Source organism: Toxorhynchites rutilus, chromosome 1 (assembly GCF_029784135.1).
Source record: "Toxorhynchites rutilus septentrionalis strain SRP chromosome 1, ASM2978413v1, whole genome shotgun sequence".
NCBI classification, from domain to species: Eukaryota; Metazoa; Arthropoda; class Insecta; order Diptera; family Culicidae; genus Toxorhynchites; species Toxorhynchites rutilus.
Window position 1 is genome coordinate 91,302,090 of NC_073744.1, and position 26,765 is coordinate 91,328,854.

General features: G+C 37.8%; 1 protein-coding gene across 12 annotated transcripts; it reads right to left on the minus strand.

The window, feature by feature from the left end:
• Positions 1-26,513, minus strand: LOC129765916 (deoxynucleoside kinase). 12 transcript variants are annotated; one of them, XM_055766422.1, is made up of 6 exons: positions 26,257-26,453; positions 8,622-8,765; positions 1,303-1,636; positions 1,039-1,157; positions 826-977; positions 1-761 (listed from the first exon to the last, which is right to left on the minus strand). In XM_055766422.1, exons 3-6 carry the CDS (start codon positions 1,617-1,619, stop codon positions 609-611), a joined length of 741 nt encoding a protein of 246 aa, XP_055622397.1. In that variant the 5' UTR covers positions 1,620-1,636; positions 8,622-8,765; positions 26,257-26,453; the 3' UTR covers positions 1-608. The 12 variants fall into 12 exon arrangements, with proteins under 12 accessions (XP_055622397.1, XP_055622391.1, XP_055622385.1 ...); XM_055766416.1 differs by lacking the exon at positions 8,622-8,765 and having other exon boundaries at positions 26,257-26,454; XM_055766410.1 differs by lacking the exons at positions 8,622-8,765; positions 26,257-26,453 and adding an exon at positions 8,766-8,911.
• Positions 26,514-26,765: the final 252 nt, after the last annotated feature.

Here is a 26,765-nt window from a genome sequence, read left to right on the forward strand (position 1 = left end):
TTATAAATAGAAATATATTTATTTTCAACTTATCTAATCTATTACACTTTCGAGATAAAGTTAGAGGAGTTCCAAACAAAACTGATTTCTCTGTAATTATTTTTTTTATTTTTGACACAAGTACTTCTGAATGAATCACCCTTAACATGATGATACACAAATATTCATCATTGTTAAAACTGGCTTTTCAAACATCTTAACTATTAAGATAATGGTCGATAATACTAAACAGTAATGCAGTGTACAGTAGGAATTTGATCGTCATAGTTTTCTGGAAACTATGGTACATCATAAACTGTTATTATGTTTAATTTGGAGATACCGTTTTAGAAAGCTGATTTTGTGTTCTGATTTGTGTTACAGATACTATTTTTCGTTTGATATTCACTAATCATGGATTAATCCATGTTGCATCTTTGGTGGAAAATTTGCGTTAAAAATGTGATGTTGATTACATAGGTGTATAAATATATTTCGCGGTTTTCCTTATCTAAAATTCCACAATTTCGTTGATTAATGTATAAAAACAGAATATATATAAAGCATGTCAAAATTATTGATCATGATCTCGGTAAAATAAATAAAATACAATATGTTTATTTGCTATATCAAAAATCATTTCTAGATCTTTTACTGGGTGATGCTAGGATTGGATGTTGATTAGTATTTTCTATCAGAATTGGCTTTAAAATGCTATTTTCTGAACGTTTATATTCCGAACTGATGTTGTTAAGATCCAGGTCAGCATCTAGTACGAGAACCTACAAAATAATGTGAAAGATCATTGAAACAGTGTTTATGGTGTTCATGATAACACTGACATACCGGCGCGGCCCTTGGATACGCTCCATGTATAAGCCAATTTTCATGTAGTTCATGAAGCTCTTGCAGATATTTCAGAGGCACGCAGCTTTCTTCGGAACGAGCACGTTTTTTCATGCGTTCATAAACAATTTCAGGGCTTGTACGGAGGTACACTTGGGAAATAAAAATGGAATTGTAACCCCAGCAAAACAGTATTGTCGTGTTTAAACTTACCAATTAGATCGGCTTGAATGTGAATATTCGTCTGTATAAAGTCATACCATTCTTGCAAGACGTTGTACATTCCTTGGTGTAAAGTACCACTTTTGTACATGTTTTCAACAAAACAATACCTTAAAATAATCGAAACATATTCATTATGATTATATTCAATATTACGGTGTCTTCAATGCATGATCATGCCATGTCATCAGATGCGGACTGCGTATCAACCAAACACAATTATTAAGGCGTTGAAATATTATACGGAAAACTCACCTTGCACTAAACATAGATCGTTCCATGAGTTTCACGCTCTTGTCCGTTTGCTGGTTGTGCATAGTGAGCATGGTCAAATTTACATATGTCTGGAATGGCATTGCCCACTTGTGCGGTTCTTTGTACATCAACTCGAGGAGGTTAACACCCCCACAATTGCGCCATTTTTCTACTGGTTCCGTCAACAAACATACACGATCTTTAAATTTATCGAAGTGGTTCAGAAACGTTGTTTTCCCACTTCCGATGTTCCCTTCTATAAACACTGTAAATGGCTTATTTCCTTTTGATCCCAGTTTTTCCAATTCAAGAGCCATTTGTAGAAAATGACGACCTAAATTTGAACACAACAAATTTACAAAATCAATGAATAGCAAATTCAGAAACACTTTCAATGTGAGCAGAGAACCAAAATTTGATACTAAATCAAAAGCTAGTGCTCTATCGTGGCTTAGTTGCTGAAGTGACTGAGTGACCACGACTTTCTATCCTTTAGGCGCGAACGGCGTAAACATAAATCTAATTTCGCGGCAATACTCGACGTCAACAGCCAATCGGAAATTATTGGCGCCAAAATCGAGGAAAACTCAAACGCTTCACAATAAGTCAACATAATATGACCATCTGAGAATGGTTTGTGTCATTGCTTTAATTTTAGTTTTATCGTACTGCAGGGATGCCAGATGTGACAACATGGTTTCTTTTTGGAGACATTTCACCTGCTGTGAAAACAATTTGAAGGCACTTCAAAGTACAGGGTGGCGCATAAGTTACGCAACTGATTTGCACAAAAAAATTTGTATAAAAATGTCTCACGATACAAAATCTTTATTCTCGAATAAAAAACGATACAAAGTCGACAACTGAACCGCTTAGGAACCAACACGCTCGATAGTTGGAGCGCGATCGTTATTTTTTTCCTTCAGAGAGCGTTGCGTGACTTATGTGCTACCATGTAGTTGAAAACACATTTTTTCGTAAAACATTTGACTGAATATCTGGTAAATATATTTGTTGTTCAATCAAGACTTTAAACCCCAGTTGTAACTTTTTTTCTCTTAACACTCCTATACTCGCGCATTGGTCTGTCAGACCGAGAAATTATAATTCGATCATTTCTCAGAAAATATCAACACTACGACTTTGCGACTATCTCTAGCTTCGTTATTCGTCGTTCGTCATCGTTTAGCGTATCGCATGCGTTGGTACAAAGGGGACGTCATCATCTTTTTGCCCCATCTAAAAAAATCATCAAGAATACAGAGACAAAGAATATTAGAAATATGCAAACTTTATATTCCAGAACCTTTATCATCTGGTGGTTATCTAGAAGGCCGTTATACATTCTTCTCTTCGATAAAAGATCCGAAAAACACACAACAACAACTAAAAAGAAGCCCTCTTTTGAACACAACACCACTATATACCTAAAATATTAGTTGTTTGTCGACTTCAGCATTGATTTGAATGAAATGATTCTTTTACTATCTTTTCTGCTAGTTGGTGTGGTTCGTGAGTGTAATAAAAATAAATACAGAGACCAAATCAGTAGTACCCTTTCGACATGTTCGAAAATGGTAGTCCTAAACTGCGATTCACATAAAACTTAGAACGGAAAAGAACGTCAATGTCACGTCCACAACTGTTACCGACCAATGGCGCAACAAAAAAGGCAGTTCAATTTGCGAACAAAAATAATGTAAATTTCGTGAAAAACAAAATCTAGTATTTAAGTTAAATATTTGTTTTGTTTATTGTTGGCTGGTACAATATTGTTTATTGTTGTTAACGTTAGTTTTGTTCCATAAATTGTTTATTGTATTTACTAACCATAATTATAAGTGTTTGTACTAATTCGGAATTGTAATCTGCGACGATTGTCAGTCCCCTTGAGTTTATCGGCGGGCAAAATGATAATGAGTGGATGATGTTCCGGAAGTGGGAGAGAGGAGAGTAGAGGGGAAAAGGAAGAAGGATCAAGGTTTCGTGGAAGGAAATGTAATAGCGATTTCGTTTTTGTTCAGTTTCAACCCCAGTGCCGCACTAACTGCTGTCAAAACGTTTTTTTATTCACTCAGTTTCGCACTAGTTCACCCCGAAAGCTGTTAGTTTTGCACTGAGATGTTTCACGGGTTGGTACTCGGGTTCACCAATACAACTATACTGAACTGTCAAGTTCCGAGTATTGTTTTGGAAAATCTAAAAACAATGACTATGAAGATGGAAAACCTGCTGCTTTTGCTTTTGTATTATTGGAATCGTAATCCAATTCGGATTCTGGTTTTGAAGAGTCGAAACGAGTAGACGGCATTAAGCTACGTGTGCTTTCATTGGGAGGTGATAATAGTGATGGATATTCGGGTGGAATAAACCTGCTTTCAAAATCAAAATTATGTATGAAAATTTACTTCAACGTATCGAATATTTATTTTATGTGATAAAATAAGAGGTTTTTCCCGATATCACAGAAACATATTGAATGAAAACTGTGTCTCATGATGATTTTATATTAAAGGGCGTGTCACATCAAATTGCATCACGGAAAAAACGCTGTAGAAATTCGCCCAGTAGACCGATCCTTTTGAAAATTTTAGACAGTAAAATAAAAACTATTAAACAACTTTTGGCATTTTCTTTTTATTCATACTTCGAGCCCAAGCCCGTATGCTCGCACCTTCCTCTCTACCCCGTCCATAAGGTTCTGTACAACGTCAGGTTGTAGTTTTTTTTAAACAGAAATCCATTTTCTCTTGAAGTCCGCCTCCGATTTGACAACTTTTGGGTTCTTCCGGAGGGCCTGCGTCATAATCGCCCAATATTTCTCTATTGGGCGAAGCTCCGGCGCGTTGGGCGGGTTCATTTCCTTTGGCACAAAGGTGACCCCGTTGGCTTCGTACCACTCCAACACGTCCTTTGAATAGTGGCACGAAGTTAGATCCGGCCAGAAGATGGTCGGGCCCTCGTGCTGCTTCAATAGTGGTAGTAAGCGCTTCTGTAGGCACTCCTTAAGGTAAATCTGCCCGTTTACTGTGCCGGTCATCACGAAGGGGGCGCTCCGCTTTCCGCAAGAGCAGATCGCTTGCCACACCATGTACTTTTTGGCAAACTTGGATAGTTTCTGCTTGCGAATCTCCTCCGGAACGCTGAATTTGTCCTCTGCGGAGAAGAACAACAGGCCCGGCAGCTGAGGAAAGTCCGCTTTGACGTAGGTTTCGTCGTCCATTACCAGGCAATGCGGCTTCGTCAGCATTTCGGTGTACAGCTTCCGGGCTCGCGTCTTCCCCACCATGTTTTGCCTTCCGTCGCGGTTAGGAGCCTTCTGAACATTGTATGTACGCAGGCCCTCCCGCTGCTTGGTCCGCTGGACGAATGAACTTGACAAATTCAGCTTATTGGCGACATCCCGGACCGAACTTCTCGGATCACGTCTAAACTTCTTAACTACGCGCTTGTGATCTTTTCACTGACGGAGCATCCATTTTTGCCGTTCTTCACCTTCCGGTCGATGGTTTGGTTCTCGAAGTATCGTTTTAGTACTTTGCTGACCGTGGATTGGACGATTCCCAGCATCTTACCGATGTCCCGATGTGACAACTCCGGATTCTCGAAATGAGTGCACAGGATTAATTCACTACGCTCTTTTTCGTTCGACGACATTTTTCCAAATTTACGAAAAATTGACAGTGAAGCATGGCCAACGTGATCTATACACTCTTATCTGATTATAAGCGTAAGCTGAAGATATAATTCCTAAAAATTAAATTTCTACAGCGTTTTTTCCGTGATGCAATTTGATGTGACACACCCTTTATATAAGTAATTATTTGTGGAACAAACAGGAAATGCATCGACAAATGGTTAAGTGAGTGTCAGAACTACATGTGTTATGTAATCAAACAATATGAAGTAAAAAATTTCATTCAAACTTTTATATTTTTACACTGCACTTGGCCCTTCTGCTCTGACAGAGAATAATTTACCTCCCAAGCATTAATATTGCCACTGTACATTCGTCGTCGCAAATATAAACAAATCAGACTATATAACGCACACCAACAAACCACCGCATTCTTGAAACTGAAAACGTTTTTTTATTATAGAGTCAATTCGCTGTCAAATCCGTCTGTGGTATCACAGTTCAATCCACGACCAAGGTACGCGCCGAAAGTCTCTCCTCTCTCTCCATTTCATCAACCATCAACCACATGTTCATCGAAGGGCCCCATCGGTCGACGAACGGCGCCGCAACGAAGAAATTATTAAATGAAGATTGTAAATTGTAAATGATTTAGTAGTTTTCACATATTTTTCCATTTCGAACCAGCCCTGTTGAACTTCTCTTCCGGTTGTGGTAGTGTCGTCCGCGGTACAGGGAGTCCCCCGTAGTTCGTAAGCCGACCCTGAGATAAATTAAAGAGGTGAGTAAAGCTGGGCGGTTGTGGAGTAATCCATAACTTTCACAACGTCGCCATCAATTCACACTTGAAGTCTGTGCTTGCAACATAAACATCGCGTATAATGACAATGAATGTATTACTGGATGTTATTCGGCACATCGAAGGTTGGGTGGCAATAATATGAATTGCAATGACTCATCTCTCTATTACTGTACCACAGGTTCTGATAGAACTGCTGACGGCCAGTCAGCTATTAGTAACTCGACGCCATCAAAGAGTGTTAGAATTATTCAAATTTAATATTAAAAGTACGAATTGTTCTATTACAGGGTTCGACTCAAAATGTAAAAAAAATTTCTGATATTCCCTTATTTTTTTAGAAAAAAAAACCAGATGTAGACTAGTAATCAAATTCTCTAATAGTTCTGTACTTGTAGTTCTTAAAACATACAATAAGCAAAAATAATTAAATTTATTAATGTAGGGGTAGTGGGGGAAAATTGATCAGGGGGGTAATTTTAACAAATTTGGACGAAAAAAAAACGCATAAATATAAAAACGCATCCCATTTAGCGTCATATGTGCGAGTGAACACTTTGCCCCCACTAGGTGACCACTTCACCTCCAAGCAAAAAAAAAGTTCGATTTTTCACTTTTTTTTCTAATGATGAAAAGTGTACTATTTTGAATTTTTATAGTAAAAACCGTTTGCTATCTTGAAGAACAATGAGTTGAACTATGATATTCTTCGAGAAAAGGAAATTGAATCGGCATGTGGACGCTGGAAATGGGCATATACCTTAGGGTGACCACTATGCTCCACTTCCCCTATGTCGATTAATTAATTCGTACGTATTGATAATAATACGATTATTATTGATTCGTTTATTTTTACAGGCCCAGTTACAAAAGTTTTAAGAAACCGAATTCTTAACTATATTTCCCTTCATTCTCTTTATTCTATGCTTAGTAAGGTAGAAAACCGATTACTCGTCGAATTGAATCGGCATGTGGAGGCTGTAAATGGGCATATACCTTAGGGTGATCACTATGCCCCCACTTCCCCTATGTCGATATTATTATTAATTCGTTTATTTTTACAGGCTCAGTTACAACAGTTTTAAGAAATCGATTTTTAACTATATTTCCCTTCATTCTCTTTATTCTATGGTTAGTATGGCAGAAAATCGATTACTCGCGGTCATATATATTTGACATATTTTCTTCAGGGTGTATGTCGATATCTTCGAACAAATGAACTGTTTGTGATTTTTGGTTGAGTTAAACGACGATTGAGAAAATAAGAAGTTTGATTTATAACACATTAAGGACCGCAAAGAAATCTGTAAGACATACGCCTGGGACCGCACGTTTTGGGGCAAACTTGTATGTTCTAAAATTATCATAACTTTGTTATTTATGAAGCAATTTTTGTGAAATTTTCTGAAATTGTACAATAAGTAGAAAACACGGGGTATTTCGTGGTCCATCCGTAACAGACGGAACGCGAAACACGAAAAAACTCGTGAGCGATCTTCAATATGTTAATACAGTTCAAAGTTACCTTGAAGGATCCTCACAGTTAGTACATAACGAGGCATTTTCATTTTTAATGGTATCAATTTCAGGAAACTGCGATTTCAACGAAAAAAATGTCTTACAAATTTTCGGTTTCCTTTTGTGCATTTTCCAAAAATTTACTCGTTTCACCTCGAGAGATTCAGCTTCTGCTTCTCGTAATCGTTTTATTAACTTTTATTTATTTGACGCAAACGCTTCTTTCTTCCAGCTTTTCTTGTGTTCTAGATAAAGAGAATGAGAATTTCAAATCCGATGAATGAAGGGGGAGACCCCGGTCTAGAAAATCTAAAAAAAAATCGGATTTTCGGGAAAGTATAAAGTCACCTCGTGGGATATAGTATTGTTGTACGAAATTTTAAAAGCGTTTTTCTCGTAATCATGTTTTTTTCAACTCTCAGATATCGATATCTCAGAAGACTCAGAGACTGCCACGTCAGTCATCGGTGACCGACACCAAATTTTCGCTCAGGCTGCGTCAGTCACCGGTGACTGACAGTATGACATATGATAATAAAGGTAACTAATGTAAGCATATAAGACTCATTCCATGAGGTTATGCACCAGAGAACCAAATTTCAAATCTAGTTTCAGGAGAAAATTGAAAACGTTATTTGAAGAAGCACTAGTTATATCAAAAAAAAATTTGTAACAAATTTAATTTTTATGCACCAACCTTTGGAGGGGCGAGTTTAGAAAAACTACATAATTATATTTAAAATATTTTAGGTTTTCATTATTTTTATGTTTCTTGAGATATCTCTGCACATGCTTAACCAAACTTCAATGTATGTATACCATTGAATGGGTAATTAAATGCATATATGAAGAGCTGTAGGTAGACTCACGTTTCATTTTGTAATTTATGAGAAACAAGCATTTGAAAAACAGGTCACAAAAATAGAGCATTTTTTTAGATTATCAGATGAACATAGGTTCAAACATTTTTATACTTGGGTTTCTCTGAGCAAACAATGAAGGACAACAACCCACAATATTTGGTTGAGATCGGTCCACAAATAGAGGAGTATCAACTGTCTCCAGAAGCTGTTGACACGTCACGAAAAGTACACGATCCGTTCCAGTGTGACGTAAAAACATTCTGACTCACTAGAAACACTTTTCTTGCGTGTTCATGAATAAAGCATACATAATTAAACGATGTTATAGTAAAATTAAGAAAATTTCCAACAAGAATCATCAGTTGGAAAATATTTTATAGTTAGATTGGCTTATTGTCAGTCAAACACTTTTGTGGCGTGGCAACACCTGACTTTTTGCTGTTTCGGACTGTTGAACATTAATGATTAATTTAATTAATTACAGTTCCGTTTCAAAACATACAAATGATCTTTCTCCTATGTTTTATCAACAATATATGAACGTAGATTCCATAATATTAGATATAATCTTATTTCAACTTCCGGTTTGCTGATGGTACTATTGAATGCTTAAAAAATAAGGAAATCCCATAAGATATGTTCTTACCTGCGGAAGTCCAATTTTGTATTCCGATGCCATTTTGGAATCGAGGATGGTTCGTTGAAAACGGATATAACAGACCGGGAATGGCATGAAATCCCACAATACGATCGTGAATGGTAATGTTAACATATATCCATGGATGCGCGAAGAGGAATAAAAAAAGAATGACGTTTGATAGTGAGAAATAGTATTTAAATGAGAGGGAGATAATGTTTGAGTGAAAAGAACTTAGCCTTAGAGCGATGTGTGTGGAGTTATACAAAGAAAGTGCACACACAAATGTACACGTAAACATCAACAATCAATGATCAACGATCAAAGTTAAAGTCAAAGTCATCTTCAACACGCAAACACAAACGCCTTTGCACAGGTATGTGCGCGGATGCATACAAAGAGTTTATTAAAAGTTTCTGATAGCAAAATCAAATGCGTTCCCCCTGTAGTGAGCGCCACTCTATGAACCAGGATTGTGCTAACCATTGATGGCAAGCGCCAGAGTTAACGTGTTAAACAATCACGATATAAAAACTGGAGGTCGGTTTAGGACCACCACGATTTTTCCCAAATAAAGACATACCGTGTATTACAGGTAACAGGTAGATTCATTTTATATAGCTTATTTTGATGAACATACCATAAACAATTAAAATTGCCTTGTTTCGCAATGTTTCACAATCTAAAAGAACATAGAACTCATTTTGCACACAGGTCGAATATATTTCTGCTCTGTTTTTGAAGGAATGAAAACGTAAAATGGCGCTAAAACGTTAGAATGAAGAGAGCCAGAAAAAAGTCACCATATCATCAAATTGTCAGCGTTATGATACCTTTCATTTGACACTATTCAAAAATTCAGTAGGAAGCACCGTTCCTGAAATACAAAGGAGGATAGGTTCAGGATCACCGGTTGCATTAGGACCACCTTACCCTATAGGATGGACTTTTAGAAGGGGGAGGGGAGATCTCAGACGAAAGTAAGAAGTATTCAGAGTAATAAAAAAACATAAAAAATGGTACACCCAGGTTTTTTTTACGCGGGGGACACGTACCTCGTAAAAAAAAATCGCGTTAATTGGAAAATCCGCGTAAAAAAACGCGTTAATTGGAAAATCCGCGTAAAAAAACCATGTCACCTAATGATAGATATCAAATGGGACTAACTTTACGTAGAACAGAAATAAAAACAGGAAGTGGGTTATATCTATGGTATAACCGCGAGGGTGACGTAGGACTATCGTTGATTTAGAGATCATTTGTTTGAAGTTGAATCTAAATCCATTCTGAATGAATGAATAAATTAATATTTGGGGGACTTCGAAAACGAGAGCGTTACGTTGGAGGCACAAGGTTTTATTCATCCAATATAAGATACGAAAAACCTTGTTCTGAAGAATAATCTTCAGAAGCTAACCTGCTAACTGTACTTGATTGACAAATCACAAACCCAAATGTATTATATGGATATTTTGTGGATAGAAAACATTAAAATAAACTCTTTCGCTTGAATGTAATATTCAATTCCAAGGGGAACTGGCAGATTATTTTTCAGCAACGATTAGATATTTCCACATTTTCCTCGATACTGGAAGCCCACCAGTGGTTAATACTAACTCGATAACCACCTGTTAATAGTACTTGATTGAAAAATATTTGGTCACAGTGTTACATGGATAGAAAACATTCAAATAAACTCTTTCACATGAATGTATTTTTAAATTCCCAGAGGAACTGGCAGATTATTTTCCAGCAATGATTAGATCTTTCCGGAACTTTCTCGATGCTGAATGGCATCCAAACGGAAAGAATTCTGCGCGTGTATGTGTCGATCCTTCGCCGTCCACCTCCTCCAGGACGTTAGGCAACGATGTTGTCTTGTCGATGTCCTCACGAAAAATGAATGTGTCTCACCACCAGAATATCGCTTAAGTATGCTTTTTGTGTGTGATTGAATCGAGAGAAGGTGTGGTTTACGATGGCAATTTGGAAGGCAAACTAGAGGGGAATGAACTCTCTGAGCTCGGAACTTTCGGCGACTGAGCAATAATCGATTGCGGGCGCATACAATATTGGATACGGAAATATCCTACTGATGGGGAAGAATAATCTTCAGAAGCTATCCTGTTAATTGCGATTGATTGAAAAATCACAAAACCAAATGTATTTGTTCACAGTGTTACATGGATAGAAAACATTCAAATAAACTCTTTCACATGAATGTATTTTTAAATTCCCAGAGGAACTGGCAGATTATTTTCTAGAAATGATTAGATCTTTCCGGAAGTTTCTCGATGCTGAATGGCATCCAAACGGAAAGAATTCCGCGCGTGTATGTGTGTGTAGCGATGTCTTCCCGGGGAGCCGTTTGTGGCATCACTCTCCTCCTGATGGATTCCCTTCTAGCCTAAGGTGCACAAACAGGCTCTTGGTGACACCGTTCATCCGCGCTTTCATGATAAATGAAGAGCTTCACCACAACGGCGACAACATGCTCCAATCGCTGTTCAATTAGAACTGAGTGGATTTCCGAGCGGCACTCGCTTATATACCGATTGGTGATTTCACTGTTTTGAAAGCAATTTTAAGACTATTGAAACAAGTTTTTGGATCAAAAAGTAACAAGTAAAGAACGCGTAGACATTTAATCTTTCGAATGAAGTGTTTATCATACCATTTCGTTCAGTTGTTTAGGAGCTATTAACGCTCAAAATCTCGGTCTCCGGCGTAACGCTTTCGTTTTCGAAACTTTGATTTTACACCCCGGTATAGAAATGAAAGACGTAGTCCTACGTCAAAAGTTGAGTGTTGCTCGTTTCCGAAAACCCGTAGTTTTTCCTGCAATTTCGTTGGTTACTGGTAGTTATAGTTCTGTTTTCCTCACGAATGAGGTCATCTGCTGTTGCTAGAAGATTCCCTAGTAATTTGTACACTCTTCTGCCGATGCACGTGCAGTACCACTGTTGGACCGTCCAGAGCGAAGTAGACAGGGAAAGACATTCACGAATAGCTGCCCGTAAAAACCCCGTCCCGTTGTACCGCCCGGCGAGCTCCCCGTTACCCAACACTCAAAATCCACGTAAGAATCATGATAAGGTGCGGCACTAAGCGCTAAACTCCGTTACAAGCACTAATTACCGAGGGAGATGTGATATTGCACTGGACTTTTTTTACACGTCACAAAAGTATTAGACTGGCAACAAGCGAATTCAACTGCGAAATATTCTCCAACTGAAGATTCTTGTGGAAAATTTTCTCAATTTCACTTTAAAATCGTTTACCATTTGGAAATGGTGTGTGTTAACGCTAACCAGAAATCCCTACGTTGTGTCTAACTAAATTCGCGATGATCCACAGCACCACTCACCAGACGAAACTTCTTTAAACGAAAAAGCTAAACCTTTTAATTTTATGGGTAATTTTATTTGAATAAAACTTTCATCCAAACTGTTCAAGCTTTCTATTGGTACTGACCTAAGTTATCGGGTACAATATAGCTTTAGCCTAATGTTACAACAGGGTTGCTAAATTATTTAGTCGACGCATCATTTTTTGGGCAACAACGAAGTTGGCTGCGTACTGCTGCTGAACACTACACTATTGTTCATCATACCCGCCGCCTTGAACATAATAGTTCAATGAAAAGTAAACAATCTACTTCTACTACTTAGATACAATGGTAAGCTTAATTTTCTAACAATTTTTCAATTTATAATTCATTGTAGTGTTTTTTTTTTCTTTTCAGATTAATGCTGCTCGACGTCTTCCAGTGCCGCGGGACTCACGATGGATGGTTTGGATTCGGATGAAGCGGTGGAGCAAGGCAGCAAACATATTTTTGTTATCGGACGTGTGATGATTCCTCTCGTAGTGCGTAACGAGACTACTCGAGTGATGTTGTCTTCTCCAGGATGTAACTCCACGATACGGGCGAGTGGCCAGCGAATGGGAGGCTGCATTTCGTCGATTACGATGACCATCCTGCCTGGTGTGACTTCGTCGTTGCGGATGGAACGAACTGTGTCCCTCTGAAGCTCCTGTAGGTACTCACGTCGCCAGTGGTACCAAAATCTTTGCGTGTGAAGCTGGAGCTGCTGATAGTGGTCGAGCCGGTTCGATGGAATGTGACGAAGGTCTGGGTCGGGCAGGGCGTTCATCGTCGTGCCAATGAGGAAATGCGCTGGAGTGAGCGCGGCCAAGTCGTTGGGGTCTTCGGAGATTGGAAGCAGCGGTCTGGAGTTCATCTGAGCTTCTATTTGTGCGAGGATGGTCGTCATGTCTTCGAACGAAACTTTTATACCACCCAATTGACGGAAAAGGTGCTTCTTAGCGACTTTTACAGCCGCTTCCCATAAACCGCCAAAATGCGGCGCCTTTGGTGGTATGAAATGCCAGGCGATACCTTCATCTGCGCAAAAGGCATAGATTTCTTTTATCTGGTTCTCATTTTGTAGCATATTGAATAGTTGTGAAAGCTCGTTGCTGGCACCAGCAAAATTTGTTCCGTTATCCGAATGCACATGGGCAGGACGCCCTCGCCTTGCAATGAATCTGCGAAAAGCAGATAAGAACGCTGCGGTGGATAAATCGCTAGCAAGTTCTAAATGAACGGCCTTTGTTGTGAAGCATATAAAAAGACACAGGTAAGATTTGGGTGAGCTTGCGCGCTTATGTGGTGGTTTGAGGTAGAGTGGACCTGCGTAGTCTACTCCGGTGACACTGAAGGGACGGCTTGGAATGACTCGTTGTGCGGGTAACTGGCCTATCTGCTGCTGGAGGGGTACGGGATTCAAACGATTGCATCGAAAACAATTCCGTACAATGCTTTTAACGAGGCGGCGACCATTTAGAGGCCAAAATTCCTCGCGGATTGCCGTTAGTAAAAGTCGCCCGCCGCCATGAAGCAATTTAGTGTGGTAATATTGAGCGATTAGTAAGGTGAAGGGATGGGATGCTGGCAATAATACGGGATGTTTAGCTTGATATGGCAATGCTGACAAGTTTAATCGTCCACCTACTCTCAACACTCCCTCTGGGTCGATGAATGGGTTCATTTTGCGAATGCTTGATTGTTTCGATACCGATTTGTTCCTTCTTATTTCCTTTATTTCGTCGCCGAAGACTTCTTGTTGAACGAGACAGGTAAGTATTGTTTTAGCTTTCATTATTTGTTCTACGGTAAGAATTTTTCCAGCGAAGTTTGAAGACGATTGGGGCAACGTTCTGGTCTTTTGTCGGGCGTTGTTGGCGAATCGTAAGCAGTATGCTATAACATGCAGCAGTCTGCTATAGCTTGACCAGCGAAGAAACATCTGGTTGATTTCCGGAGCGGCTTGGATTACTGGGGCTGCGTGAAGTGTTGTAGAGTTGTTGCGTAATTCTTGCAGTTCTGTTTCGGGGATCTGTGATGTTACTGATGTTGGCCAAGTGTGCATAGCACTTTTCAGCCATTTCGGTCCGCAACTCCATATTTTATTATCGATGAAGTCTGCTACATCTACACCTCTGGAGACTAAATCTGCTGGATTCTCTTGGCCTGAAACGTGTTTCCAGTGACACCCATGTGTGAGGCTCTGGATTTCAGCCACACGGTTGGCCACAAACGTTTTCCAGGTGTTTGGAGGTGATTTCAACCACTGCAAAGTGACGGTGGAATCTGACCAAAAGTATGAAGTGGATACATTAATGTTAATGGCTTGTATTATACGCTGGTGAAGTTGAGCAGCGAGAACAGCGGCGCAGAGTTCCAAGCGGGGAATTGTTAAGCGTTTGAGTGGAGCTACCTTTGATTTGGAGGCCAGCAGCTGGACCTCGACTTTTCCTTCAGCGTCTTCACAACGAATGTATGTGCATGCACCGTATGCAGATTCTGATGCATCAGCAAAAGTGTGTAATTGAAGGACAGAATTCGGGAGAAATGCACAGCGTTTGATACGATACGTGGAAATAAGAGGCAAATCTCGTTGATATTTTTCCCATTTTTCTAAAATACTTTTGGGAACAGGGTCATCCCAATCGCAAGACAATAGCCAAAGTTCTTGCATCAATATTTTTGCTCGCACGACCATTGGTGAGATTAATCCTAACGGGTCGAACAATTTGGCGATGGTTGAGAGAATGGATCGTTTAGTTGACATTTCGACGTTGGTTTCTAGTTGCGAATCGAAGCGCAGCACATCTGCTTCTGGTTCCCACATAATTCCCAGCGTTTTTACCGTTTCGTTTGGGCTGAAATTTAGCATCGATTGTGTCCCGATTTATTTATTTATTTATTTATTTCATATAGCTCATAAACTTAAGGCTGCTGCCTTTTATGTTCTAGGTTTCAATTGGTAAAACAAAGTGCGTCGTATAATATTTGTTTCTTGGTATTGATTGTTTAAAATACGATTCTTTCTAATTATCTAAAGTGCTCATTGCAGTTTCTCTTGAATTTAATGGCAGAAGTGACGGTCTGTATATTGTGAGGTAATTGATTCCAGTAGGCAATTCCCCTGATAAAAAACGAATTTGAATAATGAGATGTCCTACATCTGTAGATGGAAAACTTCCTACCTCGCTGTGTTCTTAATGGTTTCATGATTTCGAGTAGATATGACGGACTCTGTTTTTTGAGTAGATTAAATATCAAATTAACAGCTCTCAATTTTCCAAAATTTATTAATGGGCATCCCAATAATGTATGTTGTAAATGTGAAACGTGGGAATAACGATTGATGTTATAAATATAACGAACGCAACAGTTCAATGCCACCTTCAGCCTACCTAAGGCATATGCAGAGGCCTGTGGAATAACGAAATCACATGAGATAAAATGAGGGTATATTAGGCTTTTGAACAGTAGCAATTTAGTAGCAGGTCTGAGAAAAAAGGTCTTCATTTTCAACGATCGTAAAGAAGCATAGATCTTACCACACTGCTTCAATATATAGGTGTCCCATTCTAAATCCTGTTGAATTATGACTCCAAGGCTAGTGACTGTATCGTGATATGGCAAGAGATTTCCATTCAAGTAAACCGGGGGTTTACTGGAAATTTGATTTTGGGGTCGTGAAATGTATATAGCCTGTGATTTATCTGCATTCAACAGAAGTTTATTAGTTTCTGCCCACTTTGCGATCAGTGATAAGTTCCTATTTATTAATAACGAAGCATCTTGGTTCGATAAGCCGGAACAATCAAAATAAATTTGAACATCATCTGCGAAAAGGTGAACTCTGCAATTATTTAGATTGTTCGGAAGATCATTGATGTAGAGTGAGAAAAGCAAGGGTCCTAGCACAACATCATTGGAAAAACGCCAAATCACACGCTGCAGTGGAACGTCATCGGGATGCACCAGAACTTGGCGATACATTTTTGCGATATCGCCTACTAATGCGATTTGGTACGTTCTGAATCGCAAAATGATAGTGAGTAAGTCGTCTTGTACAACCGGGCCTACACAGAGTGCGTTGTTTAGAGAGAAGTTCGTAGAAGTTCTTGCCGAACCATCAAACACGACACGCATTTTTGTCGTCGTACTGGCTTCTTTAAAGACCGGGTGATGAGGCAAGTAGAATGTCTTCGAGGTCGTAGTATCTGTTTTGACGAGACGCATGTGTCCAAGAGCCAAATATTCTCGCATGAAATTGTGGTATTCTGCTTTTAATTGTGGGTCCCTTTCCAGTCGCTTTTCGAGCAATTCAAATCGACGAAGCGCACTAGGTTTCATCATCGTTCAGTCCATGCAATACTTGTAGCTGATTTGTAGACCATTTTCGTAGACTGAAACCACCTTTCCTTAAGAGTTGACTCAATTCTTCTCGCAGACGCAGTGCTTCATCAGTCGTTTGGGCCCCACCGATGAAATCGTCAACGTAGAAGTTTTCCTTCAAGGCACGGGCTCCCAATGGGTAATTGTGGCCTTCATCTTCGGCTAATTGATTCAACGTACGTGTAGCGAGGTATGCTGACGGAGCTAAGCCATATGTGACAGTAAGCAGTTCGTACGTTTGAGCAGGAACATCATTGGAAAAACGCCAAATCACACGCTGCAGTGGAACGTCATCGGGATGCACCAGAACTTGGCGATACATTTTTGCGATATCGCCTACTAATGCGATTTGGTACGTTCTGAATCGCAAAATGATAGTGAGTAAGTCGTCTTGTACAACCGGGCCTACACAGAGTGCGTTGTTTAGAGAGAAGTTCGTAGAAGTTCTTGCCGAACCATCAAACACGACACGCATTTTTGTCGTCGTACTGGCTTCTTTAAAGACCGGGTGATGAGGCAAGTAGAATGTCTTCGAGGTCGTAGTATCTGTTTTGACGAGACGCATGTGTCCAAGAGCCAAATATTCTCGCATGAAATTGTGGTATTCTGCTTTTAATTGTGGGTCCCTTTCCAGTCGCTTTTCGAGCAATTCAAATCGACGAAGCGCACTAGGTTTCGAGGTGCCTAGCATTATATCGAAATCGTTCTGCTTCGGATAGCGTACGATGTAGCGGCCATCTACCTTGCGAAGAATAGTTTTTTTGTAATAATCTTCACATTTTCTCTCTTCTATTGATAGATTATCTTTCACAGACAAATGTTCAATGCTCCAGAATCTTTCTAGGGATTCTTCTAGCGAGATCATGGTTATAGCGATCACATTCTGGGGTTGAACAATGTTCGGGTTTGTGTTGAAGCTTGTTGCACCGGCTATTATCCAACCAAAAACGCTATTTACAAGAACAGGATGTTGGCGGTCAATGTGGATGCGTGTGGAATCGGGGAAAAATGAATAAAAGTGCTTCACGCCCAAAACGATGTCGATTGGTTGTGACTTGTTAAAGTGAGGATCAGCAAGAAACAAATCTGCAGGAATTTTCCAGTGTCCGATGGAAACATTATGTGCTGGGAGATTGGCAGTGGGTTTGTCCATCACCAGAAAATTGACACTTTGTGAGAAATCTTCTTTTCTTGATTTGATTTCGGTAAAAACCGCTTCTGTTACTGGTTTGGACAGCTTGCCCGCTCCTTGGATAAGTATGTTGACTTTGTTGCGTATTAATTTCAAGATTTGGGCCATACGTTGAGAGATCAGGTTGGGCTGAGATGCGCTGTCCAAGAGGGCTCGTGCTAGATGCTCTTGACCATAGGCGTCTACAATTTTTATCACAGCCGTCAAGAGAAATACATTTTCATTCGACTGATGAACGGGGGTGCAATTCACAACGGGCATAATTTCGGTGGCAGTGACCGATGTCTGTTGGGAATCTGCAGCATGTGAAGTTGATGGCTGAGATATTGGGGCAACATACGACTGTGAAGCAGAAGAATCGGCGCTGTTGGAAGCTTTCTTCGTACTTTCCGCAGTGCTAGCGTGTAAGAGTGTATGGTGACGACGATTGCAAACTTTGCAGTTGAAGCTGGAAGGACAATTTCGTGCAATGTGGTCCTTTCGCAAGCAGTTGTTGCGTAGACGTTTGGACGAAACAAATTGTTGACGTTCGGTATGGGAAAACCGATTGAATTTTTGACATTTCATTAGCAAGTGTAGCTGATTGCATGCTGGACACTTGTCAGTGGGTGTTGCAGTAGATGCACACGAAGAGAAACGAAATGGTGGTTGCTTTTTCAAATGTTGATTTGACGAAAACGAGTTTGCTGAGGAATTGTGATTGTTCACTGACATCGATTCTAGTACCCTGATTCTTCTTTGCAGAAATTCGATGAGACAAGCGTAATTAGGATCGTCGACTCGAGATGCATTCTCTTCCCATGCTTGAAGAGCTTCTTCGGGTAGCCGGGTACATAACAAATGTTCCAAAATTGTACTCCACGTATCCGTTGGTTCGTTCAGCTGACGGAGAACCTTGATGTGTCGTTCAAATTCGTCCACCAGGCTGTGGAGTGATACCGCTGATTCCTTTTTTATTCGTTGTATGTCGAAGAGCGCTTGTAAGTGACGCTTCTTCAACAAATATTCGTTCGAATAGCGAGATGTTAGAGTTTGCCATGCTAAATTGTAATTTGCGGAGCTGATTGGAATGGACTCGATTAGTTGAGCGGCTTCTCCCTTGATAGCAGCCCTCAAGTAATGAAACTTTTGAATATCCGCCACATCAGGATTAGAGTGAATTAACGCCAGAAACGTATCATGAAAAGCCAACCATCGCATATAATCGCCATCAAATTCAGGTAACGAAATCGTAGGTAGTTTAATCCCAGAGAGAGTGGAGTTAGTATTTGCATTGTGTGTAGAAGTAGGGAAATTGCCAGCGAGAGACGATAATTTAGAGAGAAGTAGTGATTTTATTTTGAAAAAACGTGATTCAAAATCACTACGAATTGCATCATGCACCGCCATACCTTCTTCACTCTCCTCAAATCCTTCTAGTTGGTCCAGAACATCCTCCATTTTGACCCATAATCCATCCAAATGCGCAATCCTCAATTCTAATTGTGGTTGATCCGTCTCCGCATTGAAGGTCTGCAGAAAAGCCTCTACCCGACCCAGCGCTGTTGTAATACTGGTTCTCTTCGACGTGAGCCTCGATATGTCCTGTGCGTTCGACATCACGCCTCGTGAATAGCAGCAGTAGCAACAATGATTAAAAACTCGGCGATTGATTAAATCTGTAGACGAAAAAGACCACAGTAGTCCCGACCACGGAAGGGTGGCAACTTGGAAAGGTACTCACCTTTTCCAAGGCAAGAAAATGCCTTGTATAAAATTCAACAGGATCGTGCAGTCGGGCGAAAATCCAAAAAGTCTTCAAAAATCCAAAATCATCTTCCGGAAATCCTTTTGAAGTCGATGACAAATGCAGGATAATGTTCTCCAAGTCCGATGGATGGTTCCGGTTACGATGTAATGTCATACAATTCAAATTCAAGTCGTAACAATTTGAAATTGTATCGATGAACAATGACTTGAATGGAACTATTCAAGTTTCACAAATGGCGCAGCTAATGGAACAATTCCAGTATTGTTCGAATCCTTTTTGAATATGTCGGTATGGATCATCAAACGAATTGAAAAATCCTGGTCACGGCACCAATGTTAACGCTAACCAGAAATCCCTACGTTGTGTCTAACTAAATTCGCGATGATCCACAGCACCACTCACCAGACGAAACTTCTTTAAACGAAAAAGCTAAACCTTTTAATTTTATGGGTAATTTTATTTGAATAAAACTTTCATCCAAACTGTTCAAGCTTTCTATTGGTACTGACCTAAGTTATCGGGTACAATATAGCTTTAGCCTAATGTTACAACAGGGTTGCTAAATTATTTAGTCGACGCATCATTTTTGGGCAACAACGAAGTTGGCTGCGTACTGCTGCTGAACACTACACTATTGTTCATCAGTGTGATTTATACATAAAAACGAGAAAAACCTGTTTTTAGTGAGTCAAACCGTTGTCACGTCACGCTGGAATTGGTCATAATCTTATAAGAATTCCTCTTCGAACAAAAGTACCTTCCAATGCGATAAGAAACGATGGCCCTAATACGTTTAAAAAATTCCAGAGTCGCTATAAAATCGTGGCACTAGACAAAGGAAAGTCTGGATATCTGAATGCTTTAGGTTCCAGACATATCTGGACGTCTGGATACCGTGGGTTAAGCGGGTAAAGTTCACATTATTTCCTCATCAAAATTCAATAATATAAATAGATGTAAAATTATATAATTATTTAATTGTAAATATATTAAAACAAATTACTCAAAAATACTGGAGTAGGCAATTCATTTTTTAGTGTTATGTTGTGAGATGAATCTGGTGACTATCTTTCCATTTCTACTAATCTTCTTGAATTAAATTAGTAAATGAGTGTATTCAAGTTCCAACAAATTTCAGAACACAAATGCCAAATTTTTCATCTTATACGAATCTATGCGCGCTCATCTATTTGTTGAGTTTTTGAAAATTACAACAATTATACTTTCTACTAGAAATCAAGTTGGTTCACTTGAAAGTTTCAAACAAAACTTGTGATAATTAATGGGGGTCAATCTTTAGACCTTGTCGACCCCCAAAATCAATTCGTTTATTTCGACCCCTGAGAAACCAATATCGACCTCAAGGAATCGATATCGACCACTTTGAGAACCCATGATCTAAAGCGTTACATTGCCGTTATTGATATCGCATTTTTTCGTTTTCATGAACTTCAAAATGGCAAATTTTCATGAAAAATAACTCATTTTTAACAAAAATGGCAGCCATTTTGACATTTTATGCCAAACCGATATAGTGGTTCTCAGATTTTCGTCAAATGTGGTAATTTTGTTCTTTATCGCAAAACATTCAACCTTTTTTTTTACTTTTTTATTAGGGTGCCCATTTCCATTTTAGGGTGGTCCGAAAGTGGGAATTTTCCACTAAATGCCAGTCATTTGACATATCGATTATCTGAATCGGTTCAGTGGTTCAAAAGTTATGAATCATTAAACAAAGTCATTTTTGGGAAAAAGTGGAAAAAAAATGATTTTTCGGACCACCCTAAAATGGGAATGGGCACCCTCCTTCTTCTGTAGGAGCATTGTACCACTGCGACCATTAGTTTGATCTATTGTAGTGCACTCCAGTTTGTTATGTATGCAGTGTCAGTTTGTTCCATCACTCAGGGAATAAATGATGGTCGCACCAGGACTTTGCATATCCCCCCACGAAGCTATGACTTCCTTTATGAAGTTCCTTACCTGTTTTGGTTCAGCAGACCAAATCTCGTTAGGCATAAGAATGCCCTTTCCAAGAATTCGCAGTCTTCGCTGATTTAGTGTACTGCATTGACAAATTAAATGTTCCGAAGCTTCAGCTTCGAAATTGCAGAAACGACAGTTATCATCTGCCAGTTTTCCGATTTTTTTAACCCCTAACGAAAAAAATTAAAAAATACGGGTCTAATATTTTGCGATGAAGAACAAAACTACCACTTTTAATGGAAACCCGAGAGCCACTACATCGGATTGACATGGAATGGCTGTATATTAGAGTGCCAATGAAAATGATCATCTCGAATTTCATAAAGTTCCTCATAAAAAATGTTCACCACCTCGCAAAAACCCAACCCCATGCACAAAAAAATTGTTGAAATTTGAGTTTTTTCAAAACCGAAACCCTAAAAACCGTTTTTGGTGTCAAATGTCTTATTATTGCTCAAAACGTCGAAAAAAAATTTTGTCAAAAAATAATTTTTCGCATCAAAATTTTTTTTCGAAAACCCCGATTTTTCGATTTTCAAAAAAACTCAAACTTTGACTGCATTGCGTCACTCTCCCTTAAGTCCGATTGAGCTGAAATTTTGCATAGGATGTTTTTCGAGGTAGTGAACATTTTGTACAGGGTAACTTTTTTAAATTTTTCCCATAAAATCATTGACACCCTACATTATATCTATATCAGTAATTCCAAATGAAATCGACAAATGACAAAACATGAGTATTTTTGATTCGAATGAAAGTGTGTATTCCGTTTGGGTTAGCGGAAATATGAGTTTTCCACAGCAATTGGGAATTTTTTGACTCAAGCGTAACTTTTGAAAAGGGCGTATCGATTTGAGTAAGAGAAATCTTTGATAATTTATATCTCAAAACCTATGAGTAGTACCGAAATAGTGTCTTAGAAAGAGTTATAGAGTATTGATGGTTTGAATATGAAAAAAATATACACTGAGAAGAAAAATTAGTACTCTTTTTTTATTTACAAAATAAAATGTTAGTTTACGATATCAAAAAATATGTATTTTTTATATTTTTTTTCAATTTTTTTAAAAATAGAAGTCATGTAGAAAATTTTAATAATGGGCCCAAGATGGTAAAACTATTTTTGACGAAATTTGTGGAACATCGAATTTTTAGGAATTTTCGAAACTTCGAATTTTTGTATGTTAGCAATCATTCTTAGCCACAAATTATGAATTCTGATGTGATTTAAAACAAAAAAGGTTATTATCAATCTCCTTCTAAATGCAACCATTCTCGAGATATTTAAAAATTTTTTTCGAATTTATAATCTTTTTTATAGTAAATAATCTCTTTTAATATGTTTGCTGTGTTATACCGTCATGTTCATGAAATTTTATGAATTTCCTTATAATTTCCAACAATTTTTTTGATTGATTGAAGTTTGTATTAAGATAAAAAAGATTTTTTAGTTTCGCTACGTTTTGTATTAACCCACATGTCTTCAAATGTTTCGTAACGTAACTCCTAAACATATGTCTTTACCATAACGATGTATTTGGAAAAGTTGTTGGAAATTATAAGCGAATTCATAAAATCTCATGAAAATCTCATGAACATGGTATAACACGACAAATATATTTAAAGGGCCTATTCACTATTAAAAAGACAATAAATTACAAATATTTTTTTAAATATCTAGAGAATGGCTACATTTAGAAAGAGGTTGATAATAACCTTTTTTGTTTTAAATCACATCAGGATTCATAATTTGTGGCTAAAAATAATTGCTAACATACAAAAATTCGATGTTTCGAAAATTCCTAAAAATTCGATGTTCCACAAATTTCGTCAAAAATAGTTTTACCATCTTGGGCCCATTTTTTTAATTTTCTACATGACATCTATTTTTTATAAAAAAATTGAATTTTTTTTTTAAATACATATTTTTTGATATCGCAAATTAAAATTTTATTTTGTAAATAAAAAAGAGTACTAATTTTTCTTCTCAGTGTACATTTTTTTCAAATTAAGCCAACAATACTCTATAACTCTATAATGATGTATTCGGAAAAGTTGTTGGAAATTATAAGCAAATTCATAAAATTTCATTGACATGACGGTATAACACGACAAACATATTAAAAGGGATTATTTACTATAAAAAAAACAATAAATTAGAAATATTTTTTTAAATATCTCGAGAATGGTTGCATTTAGAAGGAGATTGATAAGAACCTTTTTTGTTTTAAATAACATCAGGATTAATAATTTGTGATTAAAAATGACTGCTAACATACAAAAATTCAAAGTTTCGAAAATTCCTAAAAATTCGATGTTCCACGAAGTTCGTCAGAAATAGTTTTACCATCTTGGGCCCTTTTTTTGCATTTTCGACATGACTTCTATTTTGTATGAAAAAATAAAAAAAATATGTATTTTGGATATTGCAAATTGAATTTTTATTTTGTAAACAAAAAAAAGAGTACTAATTTTGACGTAGGATTACGTCTTTCGGGAACATATTGGGGTACAAATTGAAAATCGAAAATCGAGCGCACCGTGAAAATTGTCCAATTTCAAATGCTTATTGCTCAGTCATTTTATGATGGATTGATGAGATTTTTGCGTCATTCAATTTCGGCACTCCATAACAATTTTTTACATTGACTAAAATAATATATGTCATGAAACTAACTATCGAACAATTGAAAAATCTCAACCCCTATCCTAACGGAAATACCCACTTCTGATAGGTCGAAATTGACGACACATGTGGCGGGTCCCTAACAGAGACATCAAAACCAAGCTGCCTGGGGGAAATCGGCATCGCAGATGCATGAAAGTAGGGGGAGCTTTTATTCTCACCGACATGTATTCCCTAACAGAGATTTCAAATCCAAGGTGTCTGGGGGAAATCAGCATGTAAATACCCTCGTGGTCGATAGTTTAACTAACGACGCGCACAAATGGATAGTGCTCATTGTAACTAGCGTGGGCATTGCTGATTGCATACGTGCTGGCGGATAAGTTGGGAGTGATGAACGAGTTTTTTTTTTGTTATTTTCGTTCCAATAAGAATCTATCGATAGGTAGATTGAAGAATGATGTTTCAATGAGCTGAATAGAACTTATGCTAGATGGAATATAAATAAAATTAAAATTTGGAACTTTTATGTTGGTTGCTTCGTGAAATTTCATATCAATGACCGATCATGTCATGTTTTGAAACTTTTAGCAGAACTGTAAGCGTAAAATTGTATATGGTAGCTATTGTGTTAAAATAACTTGAAATATGAAACAATTTTTTTTTTCTCCCAACGAAAGTTCATGCGACAAGCAAAATTGGAAAAATGAAGGAGTATTCGAAAAAGTGATTCCACATATGCTCTATATATCGTATTGGGTGCTGTTAGCTCAATTGAAATTCGCCTTGAGGCATGTAGCATCGTGTTCCGTTGGGTTTAAAGCGAAAAGGAAATGGGTTGAATAAACACTCAGAAAAAAAATTATAAATGAAATTACCTTTTCCATTTCAAATATATTTTCTCTATACTAAAGTAACACTTTTTTCCTGGTGATAAAATTTGTGTTCGATGATGATTGATGAGCTTTTTTTTCTTTATTTCATCCATACATTACACAGGAGCCATCTCGTCCAGGAATACAGAGGGCGGCTTTGGTACGTGATACGCACTATCTAATGATTAATCACCATCCTTCTATCATTATCACTCGGTTATGGACACTGGTGGAGTGAACAAACATTTCCTAACAACCAGACAAAACGGACCCAAATCATTATCGAAGAGTTTTACAATTTATCCAAAATCAGCATGCAGCAGATAGCCTAACGGAATCCTACGTCAACTATGCGGTCGTGTCTTGGATACAACCCTCCTGTGACTTTTTTTTCACAGTGTACATTTTTTTCATATTCAACCATCAATACTCTATAACTCTTTCTAAGACACTATTTCGGTACTACTCATAGGTTTTGAGATATAAATTATCAAAGATTTCTCTTACTCAAATCGATACGCCCGTTTCAAAAGTTACGCTTGAGTCAAAAAATTCCCAGTTGCTGTGGAAAATTCATATTTCCTTCAACCCAAACGGAATACACACTTTCATTGGAATCAAAAATACAAATTTTTAAAATCTGCATTTTAGGACGATTTCATTTGGAATATAAAAAATGGAAGGCCATATGTGTCCGATTTAAGTTATCTTTATTTTGTTGTATTTATTTATGCACATACATTGATGTTATAGACAAAATCATGAATGAAAATTTACTCTTCTGTATTTATTTGAACGTGAATGAAGAATATTGAGCGAAAATTGTGTATGACAAATCTATACAATAAGGAAATTGTAACCGGTCAAAAGGTAATTAATCAATGAAGAGTTCTGCGATTGGACCCATGATAACACAAAAATGATGAAAAATCTTGATGAGGTCAGACATATGATGTATGTGTAATATGCCATCTTCATTTTAAAACATTATACTTATTAGTTCCTCACACCTGTAACGTTACTTTTTCAACCAAGACTTTTTTTGTAGAATACAAGTTTGCAGCTTTTTACATTCTGAACGACCGCATAAAGCATTTAGCCACATTGCCAGAACAAGCCATAACTTTCATCAAAACAAATTGCGTTCATAGCGTTCTCAAACATTTCTATAATAGCAGTGTTAAATATTTTCACAATACTGATGCAATAAGCCGGCAAAAACAAACAATTCAATGAAATGTAGCGTCTTGTCCAATTCCACGTAGGGTATGAAATAATACAGAAATTCTAATTATGACGATATTTGTATACTTACGAGGAAATATGCTTGCAAACATTGTATTAAATCTTTCATTGACTGAAGAAAATTTCCTATATGCACATTGGTATAATACAAAAACGAAAGCATTCATCTTCTTCGCTAGCTAAACAAAAACATTGTAAATATTTTTGTTCCGTTCCGTTATAATAGTATTACTTTAACCCGATTTAAAAATCCTATTTTTATTATGAGCAACTGCGCCGTGACAATTTTTGTTTTAGTTAAGCTTCAAGTTCGAGTCTCAAAAGTGACAAAAGTGGGATAAATTCAATGTAACCATATATGGCCGGGATGCCAGATGTAAAAAGCATGTCATTATTTTGAAGATATTTGACCAAGATAAGTACATTGTATTTATGTACAGGGATTCGCCTCTAATTGGACAGACCTGTAATGCGACACGAATAATTGGACATTTCTCACGTAACTTTTGAGAAACGTTTTTCTTTGAGTGTTGATTTACAACTACAGTAAGTTACATTCAATGCGACATTTAGCTAACT